This window comes from Clupea harengus, chromosome 4 (genome assembly GCF_900700415.2).
Source record: "Clupea harengus chromosome 4, Ch_v2.0.2, whole genome shotgun sequence".
NCBI classification, from domain to species: Eukaryota; Metazoa; Chordata; class Actinopteri; order Clupeiformes; family Clupeidae; genus Clupea; species Clupea harengus.
Genome location: NC_045155.1, coordinates 10,241,790 through 10,263,245, shown reverse-complemented (window position 1 = coordinate 10,263,245; position 21,456 = coordinate 10,241,790). Strand labels below are relative to the sequence as shown.

Sequence of the window (21,456 nt, the reverse complement as noted above, 5' to 3'; positions counted from 1 at the left end):
TGTTTTACATATGTTATTAAACTGATCGTTCGTGAAATATTCACTCACTGTTTAGATATAATTTGTGCTTACCCTAGTCATAATGTTAATGGCATTGGCCTGTATTCAGCATGTCTTTTTCAGAGAGAGGAAGCTAAACCATTTTAGGAAGGGGAGAAATCTTTCTGTGGTCAGTCTGGCACAGTCCTTGACATTCTTGTTAACCGTTAGCATGGAGGGGTTCTTTTTTTCCTTCAAAATCAGCAGATAATAATGACAATGAAGCCATTTCACACAGCATGGTGAGCTTGTTGATTTAAACCCGGTGGATTTTCACAAGTAGAGCACATCTCTCATCCTTTACTTATTAACCAGGCAAACAATAACACCGCCTGCAATATGGAGTGGCTCACTGTGATTTATGTTATTGTTGTGAGTCATCTGAGGGAAAAAAACAAACAAACACGCATACAAACACACATGCCCACACACTGGCACGTGTACTTGGCACTCTAAGAACACGCTTTTGTTTGTTTTGAAAGTTAAAAACGTTTCTCTTTCACAATGTGTACTTACAGAGATGAGCGCATTTCATGCTAAGAGGATATGACTGTTTCAGTGTTTCAGACTTTCTAATTCTGCATGTCTTGTAATGGAGGTTAAATGCATTTTAAATACCGCTTGGCCTGAGTATAAGCTCTCTCTCTGCAGTTCCTTAGCCATGATGTTGTTTTTGCCTTCTCTGACCTACAACCAGCGTTTGAGTCGACCACATGGCCCTGAATCGGGATCAGGATGGGTGGGGTGGGGACGGGTTCGGGGTGGGGATGTCCGACTAGGTGGCACAACCAGATATGTATGTGTATGTGTGTACAAATACAGTGGATGTAAAAAAGTTTCTGGGTTAATATGCAGTACAGATTATGCAGTGCTTGTGGCAGCATGGCAATGTGATTGTTCAGGTCTGTGTTGCTTTGTTTTTTTTAGATTAAATCGTATTTTGATAGACAGAGTAGTTTTATAAATTATTTAAAGATAATGAGCATGGTTGAGCTCAACCTTCAAGGTGAAAAGGTTTTGTTTATCATGGCACGTAACCTCAACCAGCTTTCCCTTTGTGCAAAGTCAACTAAGCGAGACTCTAAGTGAGAATCCTCTATAGACTGTTATAGATACAATTTAGAATAAATCAAATGTGGAGAATAAGCCAAAGCCTTAATGTTGAGCATTAGATGAATATTTTGGCATGTAACACTTATTTGAAATCGTACGTAGTCTCACAGTAATATGAAATATTACTACCCATTGCTTTTCTGGCTTTATATTTGAAGAAATATCTACTACTGCTCTGTAGCGGTGTGCTTTTTTTGTGATCTGTTCTTGGTCACTGGTTGAAGTGACCAGGAAGTGTTTGATTCTCTACCTGTGTATGTTATGCAAACTAATGAGGGCCAGGATATGAAAAAGCCATTGATAATGATTTCATCTGTTTCCGCTCATACTCAGTACTCACACCACCTATATGCAAGGTGTATCTCAATACCAGCAAAATCTTGTTTCCTTCTTGTTTTTGTTTTTGGGGGGGGGGGGGCATTTACCCTTTTTGATGGTCTCTTTAAAAACATTAGCGCTTGTCTTATTTGTCATGCCATTTAGTTTGTCATCCAAGTATAACAACAACTTATTCTCAGCTCCCATGAATGAAATCATTTGGGCTAAAAACTGTTGAAAAGCTTATGCTTCATTGTAATGTACTTACAAAGTTACTGAAAATGATATATCTGTGATGGTTGCTGTAAGTTGTGATTCTGTTCCTTTCCCTCTTTGACTTGCTTTTCTATTTAAATGTCATGTGGGAGTATTCTTGTACGACCTGGTAAATTGCAACGTGTTGGCAAAAAACTTGCTATATGTGTATGTGCAAATATATGTGGGATATCTCTTGACATGAGGAACGCAGTTTCGTTTGTGTGTTTTAGCCCCAGGACTCTGATGCGAGTCGTTACAGTCTGTCGGGCTTCTCCTTTCTTAACCCAGATGAGTGGTGCTCTCTGGGGTTTTATTTAGAGAGAAGGAGAAGTCACTTTTCATCTGTTATTTTTTGTTTATAAACTGTCCAAATACATTGTATTTACTGGAAAAAGAGAGAAAGACAAAACTATTTTTAATCTGCACATTCTGATTTGTTTGTGTATATGTTATAGATATTAATCTTGTTTTTTAAAGAAATATCTGGAACTAATGTTCAAGAAAAAAGAATAAAACCTTATTTTGTTCTTTACATTGTTGATTACATCGTTTGTTTGAGTCTTTCATTCTTATGCTGTTTTCCCTCGTTTAGTCTGTTATTTCACAAACCCCCGACAAGACTTTGACAGAATATTGCTTTGTCAAAAATTAATTAAAATGGAAAATTATGAAAATAATCCTACTCCATTGCCCGCCAACAATGTACAAGCCCAACAAAATGGCACAAAATCTGACTTGGCACATTTTAAACTAGAGAATCCCCAAAATAATTATGGCCTGGTCTGAAAAGCTTATTTTCTTCTGCTAAAAACAAACTTTAAAAAGTAATTTCAACTTGGACCTAAATAATAGAACTCATCCCCTGCTGGGAGAGTTTGGTACAGACCCCCCCAGAAATGCTAAAAATATTCAAATGAAGCCTACCATGCCCCCTACAGGAGTTTCCATCATGGATGTCGTCCTCTCTTATTTTGGGTGGGGGCTGATTCTGTCTCTCTAGGGTGAGAGCCAAGGTATTAATTAATGAGGGGCTTTTAAGCAGAGGCACAGCAGGACCTCTGCACAATGCACTGATTAGCCAAACCTCAGAATACTCCCTCAAAACTAGTCTTTGATTCCGCTTGGCGGAGACTTTCAAAAAGAATGATGAAAGAGCCTCTTATTTAAAATGCTTATCTGTTCCATATTCTGTGGCAGTGGAAGCGAACGATCTGACGTTCTCTGTCGGCATCAGGGAGCTGGAATATTTTCTCACGTTGGTAAACAGATGGGAAGAGGATGTGTCCCACTCCGTTATCTTGCTGTCATCACTGACGCTGTCACTCGTCTGACCGATACAGATGGGACAGACTGGCAGGATCTAACTGATCTTATCTCCTGTGCCATATCAGTTGTATTGCCACTTAAGGCTGCTAATGACCACTAATGTGTAAAGCTTCCGAGAATAACAAGATCCATTCTGCGATTTCATCAGAAGTTGAAGCAGAAAGAACCTACAGATGTCTTTCTGTGTTACAGTAAAGGCCACATTATTCAGTGGAGGGTAACATTTGGATTCCTTCTTTTCCCCATGTCAGCCTCCATACACAGGGCATCTGGTTGCTATACAAACTGAGACACATACACCTGCACTATGGGTTAAAAGCATAGGCGGAGATCCCGGGGGGGACAAGGGTCATTGTAAAATCATTGTAAACACAAATAAATAATTTGGAATAATATAGTAATATTAAATAAAAGCCCGACAACACAAGTGGTGCTAATTATAAGCGTAAAACAATGTGTTTTTTAAGTGTTGAAAATCATGATCCCCTATTCCTCAAAGTGGTTTGGTTCACATGCTATTTCCAACGGGCGGGGCTACCGTCAGCTCCCTGTTTCAGTCAGTTCAGTAGCCTACACACCATGGGTCGGCAGCAGGCAGCCCCCGGACCAATTCTGTCCCGCCAGCTTTTTGGCCCGTCAGATTATTCCAATCGTAGCTGAGGTTTTTTTTTTTTTTTTTTTTATCGTCCCCCCCCCCCTGTTGACAGGCTCACGAATTAGGCAAGCTGATGCTTAGCAGAAATGAGAGAGAACACCAGGGCACCATGATTTGAATTCTTCATTTCATCAGTTGTCTTTAACTGAACTTCAGGCCGACAGAAGTGTTGCAGCAAGATATTTGCGTTAGAGCGAAATAAAAAAAACCATAGGTTTATGTTTTGCAAAATGCGACAACTTTGTTGAATCGTGGGTTTGTTTGTTTGACTGTTCTCCTGAAAAACACATAGTTGACATACAGAACCCCCCTAGAAAATTATATTTCATGAGGAAACCTTCATATTTCATTTATTGAGATGAGAAGAACAGTCACTGCAGTCACAGTCACTGCCAATTCTTTTGTGGTTGATGTAGCAATCTGTGTTTGTAACAAAAAGGAAGTTTCTTTTGTGGTTGATGCAGCAATCTGTCTTTATTCCAGTGAAGTGCGCAATCTTTATTCCAGTAAAGTGCAGTAACGAAGCACGTGGAACATACCCCGGATTCAGCTGTTCCAGACAGTTTTACAAAATCAAACGTCCTGTATGAATAAATGCATGCTGATAACTTCAGTAAACTCAAGATAAGACTTGTGTATTCACTTGAAATTCATCATCTTTATTCTGCAAAGACAAGTGTTAGCTTGCTTTCTGCAAGGTAGCAGACGCAGTACGAAGAAAGCATACAGAGAGAGAGGGCGATAGGGCCAGACAGTAACTTTTTCATGTCCCCCCCAAGAATTACTCTCTGAAATTTGACCATGCATTGTCCCCCCCTACAAAGAAATGGGATCTCCGCCCCTGGTTAAAAGTGTGTGTTAGTGTACTCTATCATGCGTTATAGTGTTTCTGATGCACTTCTTTCAGATCCTGATGGCTATTAGGTGCTTGAGTCAGATGTACAATTATTGAGGTTTGACAATATGGCACTTTTGTTTCTCTTCAATAGGCTGATCGGTTCTGTTGTTCTGCGCCTCACTTGTCAAATAAACACATGTACTATATATAAAAACAGCGTCCAGTAACAGGAAGTTAAACTACAGCCCTTCTGTTATCGTTCAATCCTTACGAGCACAGAAGGACTGAAAGCAGTTTTCCCAGTTAGTCCACCATCCAAGTTCAATCTGAACACTCGCCAGGGTCCACCTCCTCTCAATTAGCCTGCCCTTTTAGATGAAGATTCGTTCTGTTCCCAGGGTGATTGCCTCATGTATTCTTGGTACAACACAAGCTTGAAAGACAAGTGGTGTATAACTACAAAGCCAAATCTGCTCTACATGAAGTATTCAGGCTATGCTGTTCAGGTTTCAGGTTACAATGATGAGTTAAATAGACTGGAGCCGCGCATCTTACATAAGATGGATAGAGAAACCCGCAGGGATGATATTAGCGCTGTCAGTACCCCATATTAGGCAGATGGAGGGTGCACGGCCAAGATAGCAGCATTACAATACCTTCTCATCATACAGTGATCTCATCAAGGGATGAGGTGATTTAAACCACAGATTCAATTCCTGGTTTGTCTCACTGAGGCAGAGGTTGCTGGTTATGTAAGGTTAACTCAAAAGCAGCAAAATTCAAAAGACATAGACAAAACAATGTATCTGATCCATCCAATTACTGTACTGTTTTATGGAAATGTTGTGATACTGTCTTCAGTGTCAGGGTGTGTGTATGTGTGTGAGGGTGAGAGGTACAGGGAGAGAGAAAGTGTGGAAGAGACAGTGACGGGAAAACTGAGAGACATAAAATACAACCCATCAAAGTACTCTCCTCTCCACTTGTGGGCAAATACCCTTTTCATCTTCTTTTGTCTGCATACAAATTGTACAGGATCCAAGGACACTTTTATGTGTTGGTGGCCCTTCCCCTTTAAGGGGCTTATATTTATTTTACATGACTTCAGCACTCCTTTGTCCTTTGGCATATACTGAATTACAATGACCTATTTCATCAATGTCCTTCGCTAATGAAGCAGGCATGCCCTGCTCCAGTGCTCCCCCAGCCATCGGAGCATGGAGCTGCCAGAGAGTGGAATACCACACATTTACATGTGCATATAGATACTGCATTCACCAGTTTTCAGTCTGAATATGAAATCTCAGTATCCGTAATAATGCCATGCCTTGGCTGCAGTGTACAGTATGTATGTGCAGCGTTCCCTTCTAATCCTTTTCTTCATCTTTGAACTTTATTTCATGTTTTTCCAGTTAGGAAATTCCCATTCCAATTTGTGCTTAACTTAACGTGCCTTAACAACAGGCTCATTCCAACACTGAATTAATACGTAAGTTGGAAACATAGATGTAGGAAAGAACAGCTGTACAAATCTGTACATCACACATCTTTTTATCTGCAATAGATCTGCTCCAAATGTTTTGTTAGATAATCATGTACATGTGGACCTAGTGGATACCCAATAGTGCTCATGGTAGTACTTTACAATAATCCCTTAACTAACATTTATTAACATTAATAAAGCATTAATAACGGCACTCTACTGGCTACCTGATGATGAAAATGATGTTAGTCTTTTTTTCTAACATTTCATCTCTTCTCAGAGTCTTTGAGCTCAGGAGTCAGCTTCCTTATTCCAGAAATGTCTCTTATAACAGTTTTAACACTTAATGTAACTGTTCATTAATATCAACCTATTCACTGAATAATGTGAGTTAGATTTTATGATTTTGATGGGATCAGTTTAGAATTGTCAGTGGTGTAAAGTGTAATGCATTTGCTAAAATGAACAAACTATGAACTTCGGCATTAAAAAGAACTGATGGTTTTAAAAGTTCTGAAGTTCACGGCTCTTGCTTGACCAAGTTAAGGGAGCCTGACTATGAAGTCTTATCCCTCTTGTTATTTTCTTGATGTAGGCGAGCATGTTATCATACTGACTGGAAATGGTGGTCCGTTAATCTATAGAGCATGGGTATTTGTGATGAAAGCTGAAAGTCTCATGCTTTACCTCTTTAATAGAACTACTTTTTTAGACACCAGAGTGATCTCTTCATTCCATAGCCATAAGAGCAATGAGTCGCTGAGAAGCCTTTTGTCAGAATATGAAATGATCTGTGAGGTCATAAACAAACAAATAAAATAAGTCTATTGTTTCTTTGCCAAACACTACTGCCCAACAAGTTGCCAAGTGAGTCATGAGCCTTGGTGTGGTCTGATTAACGGTAAAGGAGGTCCCTGGTATGGGAAGAAAAAATAAGCGCATCAGCCCTGCTCTTGTCTGATGACTCAGCAGCAGCGGCATAGTATAATGCCACAATCAATAGCTCCAACTGGGCAGGGAGCAAGCTCAATGACAGTAGAGCATTACTGGAGCACGTCAGCCTGCAGCGATAGTTTGCTGTACAAGACCGTGAAGAGGGTAGGGCATTATGCCTGCTCTGTTTCTTTCATATTTACTTCAAGCTCCACTCAGATTTTCCCTTATGTGTATTTGAAAGTAGCCTGTTCAACTGCCATCATATCATAAAACTCTGGTTTCTGAACCTGCATGTGGTTTCATCAGTATCGTTATTACCGAGATGCAAACAAGTCTCTTTTCCCAAGGCTTGTGTACAAGGTGGTGCTTCACTTACACCACACACACACACACACACACACACACACACACACACACACACACACACACACACACACACACACACACACACACACACACACACACACACACACACACACACACACACACACACACACCAGAGATCCTCTCCTGTGTGTCTCTAGTGTGGTTGTCTCAGAGGCTGCTGGCTCCGAAGTTGCTTAGACAGAGCAGGGCGTTTTGTGTCTCTGTGTAAGCTGCAACGTGACTCTCCCGCAGGGGCAAGCCTGCGCACCAGCCGGCACAGTATACTCCCATGTACGGGCCCGAGGGGGAATTAATATTTGCCTGACTAATCCAACGTAATCCCGGATTTCAAGGGATGTGATTGTTTTTCACTCGGCATGGCAGGGTGCTGAGATGCACGCCCAGGTCTCACACATCAGTGTGGGGTGGGGATGGAATGGGATAAGGGGGTCGAGGGTGGGCTTGAGTTAAGCATAATTGAAAGATGGTGACACGTACTTATTCTGTTGTTTTCTTTCATTTCTGTGAGGTGTGATTTAGACAGTCAGACAAGCCCTGCTGAAGGAACTGGAACACACAGGATTACATGTAGGGGTGAAATAGAACAAACATTGTCATTTATTGTTTATTGTGCGAATTTGTACAATTAGTTGGTCATGCAACCCTTTGGAAATTATATTTAACAATACAGTAACTGAGGCTATCACCTTAGGGAGATAAAAAGATAAAACTGATTACATTTGTATTTAATCTTTTCTGCAGTGCTTCTAATCCATTCATGTTGTAATTTTTCTCACAATACAAACTGACCCTAAATTCAGTCAAACGTTGAGAAATGCAGTGAGACATTCACAAAAGACTCCATGATTCCTGTGAATTAAAACACAATATTCAGATACAGGGTTATGTCTTTAGAACATTTAGTTCACAGGCCCTAATTTATCGGTCAAGCGTGCTCTCTTTTTTTCTCATAAACATTCAATATAATCATATATCAGCTAAGTTAAATTTGAAAGAATGGAATAAGGTGTCTTTCCTTACTTAAATGTGTTATTCCATACATTACTGTCCATACTACTACTAGTCTATAACCTAATACATAGTCTATAGTCTACTAATTGACTGGGTACTGAAATTGTACATTTCAGAGAGTAAAAGGTCAGTCCATCCCACGTTTTGATTCCAAATATCACCGCTATGATGATGCCATGGTCAAAAGCTGTGGGCTGTATATCTCAACCGTGTTAGAGTCATCGCCTATTTCCAGTACTGACCTACAATCTTCTTACTCATTTGATGAAACCGAATGCCTACGTCGCTGACATCACCGCTTGACAACATTTTTTAATTCCCACACTGCAGCAGGCACGGTAAACCCTACTAACAGGGCGAAAAACTAGACCATTACATCATTCCAGCGGGATAGACTGATAACCTTTTTTATACCTTATTGGTTAGGAGCAGCGACCTGGCGATGCTATTGGTTATCCTTCAATAACACTTCGAATTCTACTGGAGAAGAACAGAGTCCTGGGAATGTTATTGGTTAACGACAACGTGATGAGCAGGGATGAGAGGCGTGTACATTCAGGCGCGTAGTCTGCTTCAAATACAGTGGGAGCCACACACAGGACAGGTTAAGGTACATCAGTGAGCGGACCCGGAGACAGATCTTGGACCCCCTGACTGCGGTTCAGAAAATCGAGTCCGGTAGGGAGCCTACACATGCATGCTTCAAGCGATCTTCCATCAACAAAAGGATATGCCATTACTGGCAAAATAGTCCGCACTGACGATTTGCAAGCGAAGGAGGTCCAAGGAATCTCCTCAATTGGACTCCGCCTGCATTTGCCGGAGGTAAGGGCGTTACTTTGAGCATTTTAATGGTTATTTTAATTATTGTCTGCAGGTAATCATGCACTATTTTTACAATGGAGGAGGCAAAAAAGTTGCACAATACTTACTTTGATTTCCTCCATCGTCTGCAGCGATTTCTCATTGATCAACCTGCTTCAACGCTCGTGTGGGCGCATGCAGACGACAGCGAGCGCCTGAATATTTGGTTAGCTACTTTGATCTCAAGTTTGATGTCTGTCAAGTGTGGCGCCTGTTTTTACCTGACAGTAGTCTGGAAAAAACCCTCAAAAATATACTCTTTAAATAAATAATGACTTAAACCATTTCCTCATTTGTCTCATCATCATCAATTGAAATAACAGTTACCCCTAGTTTTTATTTCAGTGACTGTTTCTTTCATAGTGCCGCAATCAAACCTTTATAGATTTAGATGCATTAGCCTAATATAATTGACATGACGTGTTTGTGTTTATCACCATTACTAATAACTGAAATAACAAGGTGAAACTTGATAAGCCAACAAAATGTTTCTTTTTATGAAATTATGATTAGTCACATGGTTAGGTATATCAACTTGCAGGTATATCAACTGTCAGAAGTTCATAATCATGTTTTTTCCTGTTCCACGTTCTTGACATATTATTGTATAAATACAATTATATTCTGTAATGTCTTATAGAAGACCTGTTTAAAAATGGTGGAAATGTTGTTGCCAATCTGGAGCCATTTCATTGAGCTATGCCATGTTCACAAAAGATCTGATGCTCCCACAGCAACCACAGAGCCAAGCGCTCCTGCTACAACTATCTCTGTGGGGGTTGCTGGAGATGACAGCAAAAGTACAAAAACAAACTGCCGCCTACCACCCTCCATTTTTTTCCCTCCCTTTGTAGATGCTTGCCATCTGCACAGGGACGCTGAGCAACGCTCCATCACTCTCTCTCTCTCCCTCTCTCTCTCTCTGTCGTTTTCTCTCTGCCTCCCCCTCTCTTTCTCTCTTGCTCTGTTTCACTGTCATGCACCTCTAATGACAGGACCTTGATGCAGGCACCTCCCACCAGATGTGTGTCCTGGCAAAAGGTTCCATCCTTATTTTTATACAGCACTAATGGTCACCTAATTTCGCCTCCACTAAAATGGTTGAAGTGCCAGTATGCCGATTGTATCTGTATCATACAATCAGTGTGATTCTCTAACACCATTAGTGTAACTGAGAAAATTAGTTACAATAGCTGGATTTGCTTTCTTATAGATTTAAGCTTTTAGGGTCAAGATATCTATGGTAATTCAAAGATTTCAACTTCCATCGTCGATGTAACTCTGTTTACACTGTTGTGTGTCTTCACCTGGCATTTTGACGCAATAACATTGTTGTCCATGATACAAGTGATAATGACTAAGGAGAAGACAGAGAAGAACAGATGTAGGTGGACGAACCCGTAGTGCTTTATGACCTATTGTCACAACGTTTATGGTACTTCATTGTTAACTATACCTCTAGCCTCCGCTGGAGGTATAATGAGTACATATAGAGTGGCTTTGCCATGAATGTTTTTAGTCACGAAGAACTGCACTTAAGTGAGAAGGGGGACTCATAAAGCCTATTTTCGCCCTGATAGTTTGCGGGAGTAAGTGTTGAAGAGGACTGACATTACTGAAATGTTAATGCTACTTAGCTCGCTGAGTGCACACAGTGTGATGATTCACCGCTATAACAAGCCCTCTCAAACGCACTCCCTCCCCAAATGTATACTCTGTCACCAGCTGGAGCGGTAGAAGGTTGGGGTCATCATCTGTATTTTGCCTGAAAAACAAACTGTAGTGGACTTGCTTTGTGGAGCACCCCAGTGTTTGCGTGTGTAGTGCTAATACATGAAGTTCTCAAAGTTATTCATTCAAAACTTAGAGTTTCAATGGGAGGAGAAGGAGGAGAGAGTCAGAGCGTCAGTGCTTTCATATCCCAGAACAAATGAACATGAAAAGCAGCGAGGCATGTCCTTGAGCTAGACTTCTCCCTCCCTGGAGTGATGCTCTTTAATTCGAGATATCTGCAGTATCTCTTTGTCTGTGTGTCAGCGCACTTTATCTACCTATCCCAGCGCATCCCTATCTACCTTATCAAAACTGATTTTTCTCTTTCTCAGAGCATAAAACAGAGGGAGGGAGAGTGAAGTTCCAAGAGATAGGGACAGGAAGCGTGCACAAGAAATAGAAAGGGAGAAAATGTAGATGAAGGAGAAAGAGAACTAAACAACAGAAATGTATTATCAGACACAGGCAGCAAAGTCATTACATGACATGACATTAGTTGCCATTATAAACATCTCACAATGTCTACACAAGGCTATTTTTGGTTAATTAATACTTGATATGTAAGGAAAGATTTTGGAGAATTGGTTAATACTGTATGTCAGTTTGTTTCAGACTGTTTTGTACCTAGCATTGCGTTTCAGTTCAAGTCACAGTTACTGATAAATGTGGGCTATTTTGAACTGAAACCCAGATCAAATTAAATGATTGAGGAAGTCAAATTTGTTAATGGTACATATTTTGTTCATAAATGTGGAGGCTTAAACTGTGGTCATCCATTTTTCATTTGAAACGCAGCAGTGCATTAAATGGCTGGAAGGCAATTCGCTTCGCATTTAGAGTTAAGAGTAAAGTAAGTCAAGAACTGAATTTTAAGTGTTTTGGAAAGATGCTTACCCTGGCATTTCCTTTAAGACACTCGGCCTCTCTGTCCATTTGGAGCAACTTCTAAAAGCACTCTCGCTGCTCATGTGCTGGATACAAATACAGCGTGTCCTATCAGGCTGGGGTAGAGCGCACTTCCCACTGACCCTGCAGCATATTGGTATATTGGTATACTGCTGTTTTTATTTTGCATTAAGACACTAATATAACAGCTGATACATTTTAGATCAGATTTTTAGATCAGCATCTAGCAACAATGATGGTGTCTGGTACCCTTTATTTGGCCTCTTGCTGAAAGAAAGAAAGAGCATTTGCACAGTGTCACAATTCAGTTTCAGTTTCAGGTTTAACTCAAGAAGCCAGCCATGGGTTCTGATAGAAGTGACATAAGGTGTACTTCAGCATGCATGACTTGAATTATCAAGATGCCTAAATGAGGAAACACCTGTCACATGGGAAAGCAGTTGCAACTATTGGTGGGAGCAGGGGGAGGGGGGGGGAGGGGCGGAAGGTCAAGAAGTGTTGACAAACCGCAAAGCTCCAGCCGCTACCTCTCTTTCACGCCAATTAACAGCTGGTTCCTGCGCTCTGTACAAAAAGCCAGGGATGAAAATTAAAGACCTGCCTGCAGTACTCTCAATAATTAATAAGTCAGCCATGAATTTTTCATCACATCCAATACGTTTGCAAATGTGGAGAGATGCAGCAAAGCACAGAGTAAAGGGAGGAAGCACTGTATTGGAGAGTAGTGATGAGAACATGATCAATATAGTTCCCATGCGTGAGTGGGCAGATGTCTTTAGCACGATCTCTCTGCAAGTGTGAATAAATCACAGTTGAATAGGCATTGTGTTGTGTTTTAAACTACTGGTATTGAGGTTGCATGGCTGTAGCTTCTTTTTACTGCAGTTGGATTTACTTTTCAGGTTTTTTATTTGTTGTCTTGGTAACATTTGTTGTGTTGAAGGCCATAGCAACAAGCTCCTAATGTGTTAGTTGTGTTCAGAGTTCTAAGTTCATATAAGGAATCAGTAGTGACAGCTTGAACGTATAGAGCTAGTTTGAGAACTTCACAATGGTCATGTCAACATCTGGCTTGGTAATCTTGCTTAAATTAAAAGGCGTGCCTCGGAAAAGCACTTTGCCGAGCCAGTGAGCTGAGTTCAGTATTAAGAGGATGCACAGTGCCTGACAACATCTGTCTTAGTTCTGCATTGAAAACAGTACAATGTTGTACACCATGTTTTCTATATGTAAAAATAGAATTGTATTGAACAGACCTGACTTTCACATTTTTTGGGGGGGGGGGGTTCTGCTGTATTCTGATAATTACTCTCATTATATCACAAAGGCCTTGCTGATTTTTGTAGCTATGGGATTGTTTGAGATTAAAAGACATTGGAGTTGGCTATGGAGTTAGCTATAGGGGACAGCAGCCTCCACACAATGCCTGCAGTCACTGGGAGACTTCAAAGAAGGAAACAGGAGATGTACTAGTCTGCTGATGCCCTGTTGATGTGTTGGACAGATATGTCTTTGAGCAAGATTAAATTCAATGTTTCTGTAAATCACTTATAATTCTCAGAAAACAAATGATGGATGGATAGATTGATGAAAAATGATGAATGCTTGATAAGTTATTTTTAAATAGCAGCTATCAGACCTTCCAGTGAACACACTCTCTTTAGTTCTCTGAACAAATTATGTTATATTAGTGTCACATTAGTGTTTGTAGCTGCATTTAATTTGACTACTGATTATATGTACTACTGGATTTAGCCTTGTTTTACACAATTGCACAGAGCAACCTGCTATTAAACACCTGCTGTTAAGTAACAATACACAGGCATCCATTAAGCAGACAGATAATTCATATTTAAATTTAGCATCACGTAATTTATTTTTGTGTTGCATGTCATTTATTCTTTCATAAGCATCTTGCATCAGACAGCATTTGTTTCACAGCATATCCCATTTTCAGTTCTGTCATGAATTTCAAATGCACTGCGTCCTTCCTCATTCCCATCACTGTCTCCGTGTGTGAGCGAGTGTAGCGAACAGTCCCACTGAGACCCAAGTCTGTGAAAGCCCCACCCCACCCCGCACACACACGCACTGTACCCTCCCTCCCCCACCCCCTCAACCCGAGGGCTGCTTTCCTTTTTTCCCCACTTCCTGTCAGGTTGCCATGGCATCAGGCAAGGTGGCCCCATTTCCTGCCGTCCTCAGAGGGGTCTGCGGGGGTTAGCGTCCTGAGTGCGGCCGCGTGCCCTAATGCGATCAGACAGGCGTGGTGGGGACTGTCACACATCCGCAACCCGGGGAGGGGTGGAGGAGGGGACTGCTGGAGAGCATGGGGTAGGGTGGTGTTGGTGGGAGGTCTCGGCTGATTAGCTGCCACAGTCGGCTCTGGGGTTGGGCGAGTCTGCCCTCCGTACCGTGCTGCTTGCTGGGATACATAGTCCTTCTGCTGCAGGGGGGCCTGGTAATGATAGCTAACCGGGGAGGTTAGGCCTTTGTCTATTACTGGGGAACTACCTCCCATCTGTGCTGGAGGGGCTTGTAACGGCTGCCTGGGAAGGGAGAGGAAGGGAGGGGAGAGACGAGTGAGTGGGGGTTGGACAGGTGCAGGAATCTCCTTTCTGCTCAGCTTCCAGTACAGGCGCTCATTAGAAGCCTTTAAGCTCTTCTCGACGACTCCTGGACTGCAGTAGGGCAAGTAATGTGGTCCCAGCCAGAGACAGGGATGCAGGGGCTATGGGTTCAGGATGGTTCCCCTGATGTGACATCCTGTACAGTCCTCTATAAAGCTGAAGCACACTCTCCTCTTCACCACTTCATCATTGCTGCTCATCTCTCTCTCAGTCTTTCTCTCTATTTCTCCCTCTCTCCCTTGAGGCAGGTCTCGTGAGAGTCAATTTGTGTGCTGTGGTTGAGAGGAATCCGGGGGTAATTATTCCCCATCTTGTTTTTGATTTTTAATTTATTTTTCTCCCCAAACTGTTTTCATGTTTTTGTTTAATTCTGTAAGGCCCATCCATGTCAGCAGGCACTGTGTGTTATGAGTGTGTGTGTGTGTGTGTGGGTGTGTGTCCATGTTCCCGACGTTGTTCAGAGGATTTCAACAAGGCTGTCATGCAAGCATTTCCACAGGCTGAGCAGATTAAAACCCAGGGAGACTCTGTACTCATATGCAGGGCTTGGTGTCTTTTTGATTCGCCGCCCTTGGCTTTTCCCTCTCGCCAATAGCTGATGGAGATTGAGCATGTGCTGGCATCGTCTCTGGCGATACCATTGACAGCACAAGGTCTTCTGGGAAAGAGGATTGATTAGGGAGAGGTCCTGCACCCACCCCCTCCCTCTCTCCACCACTGACCTCTGTAATGACCAAATATTCGAGTAGGGTCATTTTTAATATACACATTCTCACATCAGCACTAAGTGGGCAACAAGGCTCATGAATTAATCACAGTTTAAAAGGCTGAGATAGGAGAACTCTCAGAGCCTTATTCAAAAATATCCCCCGTGTTGTCTACCTGGGCACTCTACCTGGGAAGTGTCCCTTATATAGCATAAGAAGCCGTTACTTGTGATTGCATCATGGCAGCTTCACTTTAAGTGCCCCCAAGGCTCAGAAGGGATTTATTGGACGCAGCAGGCACTTTGCCAAATGTGAAATCTTCTTTGTGGTGATGTAATTGGTACATGGTCATAATGAGTGAGAAAGACAGCTTCAATGTATAAACATCTGTCCACTGTTGTTTTCTGAAACACATCAGCATCATTGAATTGCTTAAATAAGCTGTCAAGTTGACGTACCTTCCCCCTCGTCATGAATTACAATCTGTGTTTAATTTTGATGAATTCATAGTTGTGACCTGTCTGACCACTTTTTAAAATGAACAGGGGAAAAATATATATTTTAAACAGCCGCAACACCTTTTAAGTGCTACCAGCCTCCCACTGTCTTTTTACACCCAGCCAGTAACATTGGGCTCATTAGTGCAGAGTGGCAATAGCTGGAAGACAGAAAGCTAATGCTAACATTTGCTTCTTAGCTGCTAGAAATCACACCAAAGACGTTTCTTGTTGACATGGAACTGAGAGAAAGAGTTTTTTATAGGCTGAGATTAACAAGTATTGCCTCTCACATATGTATGAAGGCTCACTCACTGCTCATCACTCACTGCTTGGTTCGTATTTTGTTTGCTACACCAGTTCGGTATGCTACACCAGTGTATGCTGTTATTACAGATACTGGCGAATTTTTACAGAACTATGTCTGCAGTTTTCTCTCATCATCGTTATACTTACAGGCCCCTGGGGGACTATAAAACAGAATGGTTATGAGATCATCCAGTTCTCGAGGTGCACTGAGACAGACAACACCAAAACTCTTTGATGTGAATTTCCTTTCAAGTTCCTGTTGACAGGAGCATTTGCATTTGAGAGGACATGATCCAAAGCATATTGATGTGATTGAAATGTTTTATGAACAGGATAAAAGATTTTGAAACATTTGTTAATAAACTACAAAGATAAGAATTTGTAATTTTGAAATGGGAATAAAGCAAACATACATATATATTGACAATGCTTGTAATTGTTATTCTGTAACCATAAGGTTAATGTTGTTGTTTTTGTGCTTTTTCTGACAGGACTGGGTGACAGCAGCTTTCAAGCCCTCCCATCTTAGGTCACCTTACCATCTGTGAAGACTAAGCCATTGCTTGAAAAAGTTTTAAAGAAGTTCACCATGAAGAGAACTGGAGTCAGTTTTTCGCTCTTCACTTATCTCCTGCTTGCTATGAGCCATTGCCCCCTGGTGGGTTCCTTCTGCCCAGCGCAGTGCGTGTGTGAAACCCGTCCTTGGTACACGCCACAGTCTGTCTACCACCAGGCCAAGACAGTGGACTGTAATGAGCTTCATCTGAGCCATGTCCCTTGGAATATTTCAGGAGACACTCAAGTGTTGCTCCTCCAAAGCAACAACATTTCCTCTGTGTCACAGGAGCTCCAGAGGCTGGTCAATCTCACCGAACTGGACCTCTCCCAGAACCATTTCACCCGCATCAAAGATATCGGCTTGAATCCCCTGACACAGCTTGTCACGCTGTACCTCGAGGAGAACCAACTGAAAGAGATTCCAGATTATAGTCTCAAGGATTTGGTGAATTTAGAGGAGCTGTATGTTAATCACAATCAGATATCCTCCATTGGCCCCAAAGCCTTTTCAGGCTTGGTAAACCTTCTGCGTCTTCACCTCAACTCCAATAAGCTGGTGGCTATCGACAGCCAATGGTTTGAATCTCTTCCCAGCCTGGAGATCCTGATGATTGGAGAAAACCCAATTCTGGGGTTGCAGGATATGAGCTTTCACCCACTGGTAAAACTGCATAGCTTAGTGCTCGCTGGCATGGGACTCATGGAAGTGCCAGCGGGGGCATTTCAAGGGTTGGAATACCTCGAGAGTCTCTCCTTCTTTGATAACAAGTTGACAGCAGTGCCCAAGGAGGCTTTGCGTGTTCTCCCGAATCTCAAGTTCTTGGACCTCAACAAGAACCCCATCACTCGAGTGCAGGAAGGAGACTTCCGTGATTTCCCCCACTTGGAGGAGCTGAGCCTGAACAACATGGAAGAGCTAATTGCTGTGGAGAGGGGAGCATTCGCAAACCTTCCGGAGATGGCCAAACTAGAGCTGTACAACAACCCACATTTGTCCTATATAGATCGCAGTGCTTTCTTGGATGTGAATGGACTTCGCACTTTAATGATCCACAATAATGACATTAGCCTGTTGCCACATGAGATTTTAGGCTCTTTCCCCAACCTGGATGAAGTCAGCCTTCACAGTAACCCCCTCAGGTGTGACTGTCTGTCTAACTGGGGACCAGTTCTGGGCAACCAATCCACACTCAAGCTGCTAGAATCCCAAATCACCCTATGTGCCTACCCTCCTCATCTGATTGGGCGTTCCCTTCAGGAAGTGGTCACAACTAGTTGGAATGTGGTTAGCAACACCTGCCTCCCTCAAATCTCCCTCTATACCTTCCCTCCCCAGCTCAATGTGTCAGCTGGTCAACCTTTGACCTTAGAGTGCTGGGCTTTTGCTGACCCTGCGCCTCAGTTCTATTGGGTGACCCCCACAGGGGACAAGGTGACCTCGGAGGTCATAGCATCGCAGATGATTAATGACAGCAGCACCAAGAAGCACCGGCTCCAGGATCAAGGTGCTCTGGAGATCCTCCACATTGAGCCAGAGGACGCTGGCCTCTACACGTGTGTCGCATGGAATGCAGAAGGAGCAGACACACGGAGTGTGTTAGTGTTCGTAGAGAGAAGTGATGGTTACGGCGGCCAGCGCAGCTTTGTTGGTCCAGGCTTCATAAACACCTCTGGGGCGCTGGTTGTGCTTGCCAAGATCATTCACTCTCAGTCAGTGGTGCTAGAGTGGAAACTGAATGCTCCCGCATCCCATCCAGGCCATGAGGTCCCCCAGCCTAAGTGGGTCAGCGCAACCATGAAGATCGACAACCAGCACATCAGTTACTCCACCAAGGTCCCCGTCGATGTCCAGGAGTATAACCTGACTCACCTGCTGCCCTCGACTGAGTACAGAGTATGTCTGACAATGGCTGCCACAGAGCTGCAGACACAGCATTCCTGCATTAACGTCACCACAAAGGATGCCAGTTTCGCCGTGGAGATGGTTGCCCAGCCGACCAATGTCGCCTTGGCAGCAGTCATGGGGTCCATGTTTGCCATCTGCATCATGGCCCTATTGGTCTTCTACATGGGGCGACGCATGAAGCAAAAATCCTGCCACCACTCCCTAAAGAAGTACATGCAGCACGCCACATCCATCCCACTGAATGAGCTCTACCCCCCTCTTATCAACCTGTGGGAAAACGAGACTGAGAAAGAGAAAGAGGGTTCAGTTGATTCACAGAACTCACAGATTGACACCTCAAAAACATATATGTGGTAGGTCGGACTTGCAGGTTTAGTGGGAAAGACAGAAAGGACGTTCACAAGCGGCTTCTGTATTGTATTAAAAAAAAAACATTTATCTTATTAATAACAAAAATGTCTTTGTGAACAAAATATATATGTATTTTTAGACTGTACATCTCTCTTTTTGCACACACACTTTGAGTTGAGCAGTTGCATTTGCTTCCAGCTATAATAGAGAGAATTAGCTGTGAAATCCATGGCCTAAAATACACCCATGCAGCACAGAGATTTGTATTTTTTGAGTGACATTGTACCATTCAGCATGCAGAGCATTTATTACTTAATAGCTATCGCTAATTATATTTATTTGTAATTTAAGCGTTTCTACATAAACAGGTATAACTGACGGCGAAAGGCAGGTCGTCACATCTCACAGGGGTAAAGATGATTCCAAATCACTGTATAGGATTCTTAGCATGTTTTTGCATGTTATCCTTGTTCTCATACAGTGAGTCCCACTTTCCTACCTTCTCTAACCTCTTAAAAAGGTGCAGCCACAAGGTGATATTTTGTACTTTACACTTTTTACACTACAATTCGTTTATGACTAATCCTATCAGCTGGAAAACAATGATCGAAGTGTAACATTAACATCTTCAAAACAACACTCACTTGTTCAACCTACAAAAATATCAGGGGAAATTAACATATAATATGCAAATTAAATATTTCTCATTTGTTTCTCTATGATTTGGATGAAGCGATTTTTATTTGCCATTGTTCATAACCAGTTGGCAATATTGATAAATCAACCAGCCGCAATATGATTTCGACATAATTCTGATATTTTATATCTGATTTTGATCGTCAGCATTACCTGAAAGTGGTATTTTGTTTTTCGGCAAATCTGTCAGAAACTTCACATGCAGATGAACTGAAGGACATTCATCTGGACTGCATATCCAAAAACATATTGCTTAATGTTATATGATATTCAAAATTGCTGTTGTCGTGTACTTTCTCAGATGGACTGTTAACAACCATGACACCTGCAGAATATATTCATTTTGGCTATTTATATTATTGGTCTCAGTTGGCTCTAAGGGCATTGTATCCAGGCATTTAAAGCTTTATTTAGTGTTGTACTTTGTAAAAAAAAAAACAAGAAAAACTGTCATCACACATCAAATGAGATGAAATGAGAGACTTTATTTATTTATTGCCTTGGTTATTGATCTTCTAAGTTCAATACTTCAATACTAACCCTAAACAATTGCATTTTCATTACTAGTGAGTTGTAGTGCACTGACATTGTCATCTTAGCTTCCATGCCTCTCAGGCAGAGGTGCCCTCTAGTGGTCAAAGATCCTGATGTCCAAGATGAAGTCATGATTTGTTGTGACAGAGAATAACAGGGTATTTTATATTAGAGAATCTATTGTGATATTTTATTCAAGTAAACAAGTAATAATCTACACTTGAAGACATGTCGATCTTTGTCAAATAGTTGAGAAGTGATGGTGTATGCTGTACTTTTAGAACAAATAAACAACCACTACAATTGTGTTGTGTTCTGTTTGTGAATTGCTTTGATCAGTAAGTTTGGGTAAACATCTGTGAACCACCCAGTCTTCATTATTTAGGATATTATAAAGAAACAATAAAAACAAAAGCAATAAAGACATCTGGGTTATGGTTGGTGATCACCTGCTGTCGTTATGAGGCACTGTTAGTATGTACTGTTGAGCAAAGAAGAAACTGACCCCATCCTGTTACTAAATATTATAACAAGGTTTTATGTATACAAAACTAGGGAAAGAAGTTGTCAGACACAAAGTCTTACATGGTTATGGTGGGAATCCCCAACTCTATCTGGTGTCGTCTGTGGTGTAGGCAGTGTGCTTCTAGGTATCATAGTGTTGCCAGGTAGAACAGATGGTGAGGTAACCTTCTCACCATCCATTGGTCAGTGAAATAGTGTGTATACAGGTGTATATGTGTACCCATATGTAAAGTTTATATACAGTTACACTAGTTTGTATAGGTGGCTTGATAGATAAATACTTACAGCTGGGGTTCATTTATATCAAACAGGATGACTAAAGGATGTAATTATACCCTGTTATAATATATTTCTATGAGCTGGCACCCCTCCTTCAGGGGACCAGCACAGGCGCTTGCTCAAAAACCACAAATACATACACTTCCTGACACATGTTAACTCCTGTAAAAGATTGCATTCATTTTTTTTGTTTTATTTATGTAGAAATTAGACCTATTTACCATTTTAGCAGCCAAAGGGGAAATATCAACTATACATATATAGTGTGTATGTGTACAGTACAGGTACAGTAGCATTATACAAATTATATGTAGTAATTAGCAATATGATTTCGACATAATTCTGATATTCAAAACTGTATTGAAGTCATACAGTTTTGTTACAACTACATTATTTTAGCAACATATATCGCTAGGTAGGTTATATACCATAGTCACATATAACATAGTAACATATAACATTTTAATTGTTGTACTATGTTATATGTTTTTTTTTTATCTTGTATTGCCCGTCTATTGTGTAGATTTTGCCTGCCAGGTCATAAGAATTTCACTGCT

The 21,456-nt window shown here is 41.6% G+C and overlaps 1 protein-coding gene and 1 long non-coding RNA gene across 3 annotated transcripts; one reads left to right on the top strand and one right to left on the bottom strand.

The window, feature by feature from the left end:
* Positions 1 to 7,943: 7,943 nt before the first annotated feature.
* On the bottom strand, positions 7,944 to 8,805 carry LOC116220297. The gene is made up of 2 exons (XR_004163552.1): positions 8,607 to 8,805; positions 7,944 to 8,202 (listed from the first exon to the last, which is right to left on the bottom strand). It is a non-coding gene; the product is annotated as an uncharacterized LOC116220297 (long non-coding RNA).
* Positions 8,806 to 8,933: 128 nt separating this feature from the next.
* si:ch211-180f4.1 (uncharacterized protein LOC100144405 homolog) lies at positions 8,934 to 20,401 on the top strand. 2 transcript variants are annotated; one of them, XM_042707630.1, is made up of 3 exons: positions 8,934 to 9,189; positions 9,321 to 9,394; positions 16,542 to 20,401. In XM_042707630.1, exon 3 carries the CDS (start codon positions 16,640 to 16,642, stop codon positions 18,869 to 18,871), a length of 2,232 nt encoding a protein of 743 aa, XP_042563564.1. In that variant the 5' UTR covers positions 8,934 to 9,189; positions 9,321 to 9,394; positions 16,542 to 16,639; the 3' UTR covers positions 18,872 to 20,401. The 2 variants fall into 2 exon arrangements, with proteins under 2 accessions (XP_042563564.1, XP_012681554.1); XM_012826100.3 differs by lacking the exon at positions 9,321 to 9,394.
* The last annotated feature ends 1,055 nt before the right edge of the window (positions 20,402 to 21,456 follow it).

Bases quoted from the DNA above. Each gene is read 5' to 3' on its own strand.
- si:ch211-180f4.1 (XM_012826100.3), top strand. From the start codon at position 16,640: ATGAAGAGAACTGGAGTCAGTTTTTCGCTCTTCACTTATCTCCTGCTT.